The following is a 5178-nucleotide window of genomic DNA, read 5'->3' as shown; positions in this document are numbered from 1 at the left end:
ATACCTGAGTGATGAAGACTGAAGAGTACTAGAGTTCCACTGTTCCAGTGTTGCACACTCTATTATTCATTAACGACCCTATTTTGTGCTTATTAGTAGCTTCGGGCTTCATGCATGCATGCATGAACAGTAACTTCATTACAATTTTGTTAGTATATCTTATTAGTAGCATTACAAGTTCATTATCAATACCATTATCTCTGCTAATCCGTAATTATACCGTCGATTAATGATATTAAGCGTCGTGTAAAAGAATTTGTAAAAGACATTAAGGGAGTAGAAGATGAAGGAAAATGGAAAACTATATTAAGAAGAAAACAAGGTGAAAACTGAGACATTACATTGTTTATTCTTCAAGTAAATGTGACAGTAGCCGTTCAAATAACTACTAGTACACCCACTGGGATGTATAATTTCCACAACCTCTTTTCTTTGATCAAATCCTCTAAAATTCCAACAGAAAATAAATGAACAATCTGCAGTAGCTTTCTTCCACAGAGACGATAAAACGACACTAAGGCTTCGTCCATGGAGAAGCTGCTATGATCCCGATATTTAGACACGAAAAAACCTAGTCCTTGTACTTCAACTCAGACTTCAAGAAACCGGGCATGTCATATGAAGACGAAAATTTCTCAACATCAGCCTTGAGTTGTTCAATGTCTTTGTTGTTCACCAAACCTTTGTTGAAGTCCTTAAGGAGCTTACCATACTCCTTCTGAATACTCAAAGTGATGGTGACTGCCCTGTGGAGGAACTCACCTATCTGCTCAAAATCCTTCTCCAGCAACCCTCTTGAAGTCATGGCAGGAGCACCTATCAAACATTATTTTACTTCACGGATCAATACATAGCAGGAGCCAGATTATAGCAGGAAATTCAAGAGCAAACGATGCAGGATTCCAGTTCCTGAATTTGAACATGCTACCAAAATAGGCGGTATAAGCTACTTTACTCGATCTCTTGAGTTTATGTCATATATACCAATGTAGGGTTCTCGACATTCTGACATGAGTATGGACATTTTAATACTTCATTTTAGGCTAACATCATGGAAAATTTACATAAAATAACCTATTCAGGCACTTTACTCATGTTGCAAGTATCCAAGTCCGAGTAACATAGTGTAATAGGTCAAAAGATGGGAGTACTTTCCAACAAGAAATCTGATAACATTTCTTTCTCTCAGTCAAACAAATACGGCCTGGTATAAATGCGCTCAAGACCATATAAAAGAATAATTTGTAAATCTTGTGCTATAGGAAAAATTATGACTATCTAATCAGTCAACTTTCTAGGCATTTACCAGTAACCAGAACCAGATGAGTTGCACCAAATTCTTTTTAGCATCGCAAGTCCACATAATCTATTACTTGATAGGAAGAAGACAAGAAGTTATACTTTAATTTTCCACTTAATATTGTGACTATAGTAATATATTGGGTATCAAAGACCATACCAACTCGTACACCTCCAGGAGCCAAAGCACTGCTGTCACCGAACACAGCATTCTTGTTAACAGTGATGTTGCAGAGATCACAGAGCTTCTCCACCTTGTTTCCTGCCAAAATGAATGTAACAAGATCAACATTTCACACCTTGACATAAGTTAGACACGGAAACGACTCAAAACAACATGTTGATTCTTTTACCAGTCAATCCAAGAGGACGAAGATCCCAGAGTACAAGATGGTTCTCAGTTCCACCGGTAACGATGCTGTATCCTTTGCTCATCAGATAGTTTCCAATAGCGACAGCATTTGCCCTGACTTGCTTGGCATAAGCCTTGAACCCAGGAGACATGGCCTGTTTCAAGGCCACAGCCAACGCACCGATTTGGTGGTTGTGAGGACCACCCTGAAGAGACGGGAAAACAGCAAAGTTGATGCGGTCTTCAAAGTCATACACAGCATCCTCGGGTTGGCCTTTCTTTGGGGGCTTTGGGCCTTTACGGTAAAAAATCATACCAGCCCTTGGACCCCTAAGACTCTTGTGAGTAGTGGTGGTGACAATGTCACAGTATTCAAAAGGACTTGCAGCTTCCTGCAATCAAAACATGAACAAAACTATTAGTGTTCTATCCACCACCAACAAGTAATCGATTTCATAGCGCTCAAAAAACGACCTAAAACGAGCTCACAAGGGAAGTATTCCACCTCTCTCGAATAACCAAATAGTACATCAATATTATACAATGACACTGCCAACACTAACTCCTCCTATCCCAATCACATATTGTATGTCTCAACTCTCACCTATTCAAAGGACTAACATAAATCGAATACCTAAGATATAAGGCCGAATAGCCATCTAATTACGTCGAGTAATTAGGAAACAAAAACCCCAATAACAGAGGGGGTTTAAACTTTAGAGACACACTTCCCACTATCACTGCAGCAGAGGTGTGATTGTGTATATGCATTCCTTTTAATACTGAAAGAGCAATGAAGCATTTCCTATCACATTGTAAATTGAACAAAGAAAAAACTTCATATACACAAACAACTATCCCCTGGAATCTTTACACAATGACATGCAAAATCTGACACTTCCACATCATTTCCTCACTCCACATCATTTCCTCAAGGAAACACTTAGATCATCATACTAACAAAAACCACCAAAATTACAGATCCAATTAGCTCATTCATCATCAAAACTAGATCAACAATCCACAATATAAACAAACAAAAAAAAAAAAACTCCTGCAAAACCAACACAAACCCAGATCTCAAAACCAAATCTTCCCACCAACCCACATCACAAAAACAACAAAAATTAACAAATAATCAAGATCAAAGAAAAAAAATATATACCTCAGCAGCAACAAGTCCACTAATGTGAGCCATATCACAAAGCAAAAGAGCCCCACACTTATCAGCAATAGATCTAAAACGTGCATAATCCCAATCCCTAGGATAAGCACTTCCACCACAAATGATCATTTTTGGCCTAAAGTCCAAAGCTTTCTCCTCAAGCTTATCATAATCAATATACCCAGTTTGAAAATTCACCTTGTAAGGTAAACTTTCAAAGTAAATTGATGTTGCAGAGATTTTTTTACCACCAGCAGTGTAATACCCATGAGTTAAATGTCCACCTGATGGAAGATCTAACCCCATAATTCTATCATGTGGGTTTAAAACTGCTGTATATGCAGCAAAATTTGCTGGACTTCCAGAATAAGGTTGAACATTTACACCCCATTTTTCTGGGTTTAATCTGTAACATTCAAGTGCTCTTGATCTGCAAAGATTTTCAATTACATCAATGTGTTCATTACCTCCATAATAACGATTTCCAGGCATACCCTCTGAGTATTTGTTGGTTAAAGCACTTCCTAAAGCTTGAATTACTGCAAAAGATGTGAAATTTTCAGATGCAATTAGTTCAATTCCTCTACATTGACGACGCTTTTCTTTTTCAATGAGATCATGGATTTCTGGGTCGACTTCTTCAAGAGAAGAATTTCCCCAACTGTTGACAGGATCCATGGCGGAAATGGGAAAAGAGGAGAGAGAAAATGGTGGGTTTTTTGTTGCAATTGCAGAGGAAGAAGTAGAAGAAGAAAGAGGGATGCACACAAGGTGTTTGATGAAATGCGGAGGAGATTTAAAGGAAAAAATTGGAGGATGTGAAATTACTCTTGTGTCCTTGATGTGGGATAGTGAGATTTGGTGCATCATTTTTTTCAGTTTTTTTTAATGGAAATTAAATTAAATAAAATAAAATAAAAAAAGATTTTTGACTGTTGTTTGTTTGGTGGAGAGAGAGGTGGAGGAGAGAGAAAGAAGAATTGAGAATTGGTTTTGGATCTGGAAAAAATTGTTGAATTGAATGGTGTGGTGATGATTTAAGTGTCGACATATGCTGTTTTGCTTACTTCATCTTTTACTATATTGTCCCTCTTGGGCCATTTTAGTGCATTTGTGGAGTATCCTTGCCCACAAACTGACATATAAAGTTTTTGGGTTGGATTGAATTTGATTAGGACAAGTTAGTTATTGCTGGGTCTGAGCGATGTTTCGGGTTATTTTTTTAACTATGTTAAGAGAATGAGGATAAGTTTTTTTTTGTTTCGTATAAGAGATGTAGTATGATAGTAAGAATTTAAGATCATAACATATGTGTATCCAGAAATGATATGCATTCATAAGTTTAAGTTAATTAAGATAAATTGTCATGTGACGCATGTAATTTGAAACAAATGGTGATGAGATAATTAAGAACAACATCATTAGGTCCATTGGAAGAGTTTTGGAATAGAAATGGTAATTTTTTAATCGTCAAAGGATTAAGAATATGTTCGGATTAAAAGGGTATATGCTTAACCCCTCTTCCCAACAATAATTTATGGATTTCTAAAAGAATTATAGGGTAAATTTACAACAACATTCTATATAAAATACATTTTATCCAAATCTCTCTGTTATTGGCTAAGAATCATAACTCTAACAAGTATATTTTAGCTAATGATTCCTCAAGATGCCAAATTCATTAAACTAGTTAAGACGTTTTTCTAGTATAACACGATATCATGTGTCAATAATTCGATATAGCTAGTCCTTTTAATTCTTTATGAAAATTTATTTGGTAACCTAGATTATACTAGACACTAATCGATGGGCATCAAGTTGGAAAAAAAAAAAAGCTCTCAAAACAAGTGTTATTGCATTTTAGAGATTGAACCCCAAAACTCTACTTATCTTCAAACCTTTTTTTTGAACAATTAAGGTATCCACTGTCAATAGTAACGACTAATCTCCTCGTTCCAGGTGCTCCACTTAAGGGAAAGTGCTTGCCAATATTTTTTATTCAATCCGAAAGATTGAGGATTGAATCCATAACTAATAATTAAAGGACGAAGTGAGCAACTAATATACCAAAACCAGTTGGACAACCACTTTTCGACTGATCTATATATATAGTATATTAGTAAACTAGATTAAAGTCAATCTACTATTGGCCAAATGACATTAGAAAACTTTGTACATGAAACAAAAATATCTACTAGGGGTGGATGACGATATGCATATATTATCTTCTATGAAAACGTAGTGCCTAATTTGCCTATGCAACTATGCCCTATATGATCAGAAATTTAGAATGCTACCAAACAAAGGTTGGTGTGCTCTATCGTAACACTAAGGGAAAAGTACGTTAAAGTAGTAGGTATGT

At 36.1% G+C, this 5178-nt stretch overlaps 1 protein-coding gene across 1 annotated transcript; it reads right to left on the bottom strand.

Annotated features, from left to right (window-relative positions):
- Positions 1-284: 284 nt before the first annotated feature.
- On the bottom strand, positions 285-3805 carry LOC104889778 (serine hydroxymethyltransferase 4). Its single transcript, XM_010675084.3, has 4 exons — positions 2817-3805; positions 1653-2043; positions 1460-1561; positions 285-816 (listed from the first exon to the last, which is right to left on the bottom strand). Exons 1-4 carry the CDS (start codon positions 3684-3686, stop codon positions 572-574), a joined length of 1608 nt encoding a protein of 535 aa, XP_010673386.1. The 5' UTR covers positions 3687-3805; the 3' UTR covers positions 285-571.
- Positions 3806-5178: the final 1373 nt, after the last annotated feature.

Source organism: Beta vulgaris, chromosome 3 (genome assembly GCF_026745355.1).
Source record: "Beta vulgaris subsp. vulgaris cultivar EL10 chromosome 3, EL10.2, whole genome shotgun sequence".
Lineage (NCBI taxonomy): Eukaryota > Viridiplantae > Streptophyta > Magnoliopsida > Caryophyllales > Amaranthaceae > Beta > Beta vulgaris.
Note: the sequence above shows the minus strand (reverse complement) of the source record. Positions and strands in the feature narration are given on the sequence as shown.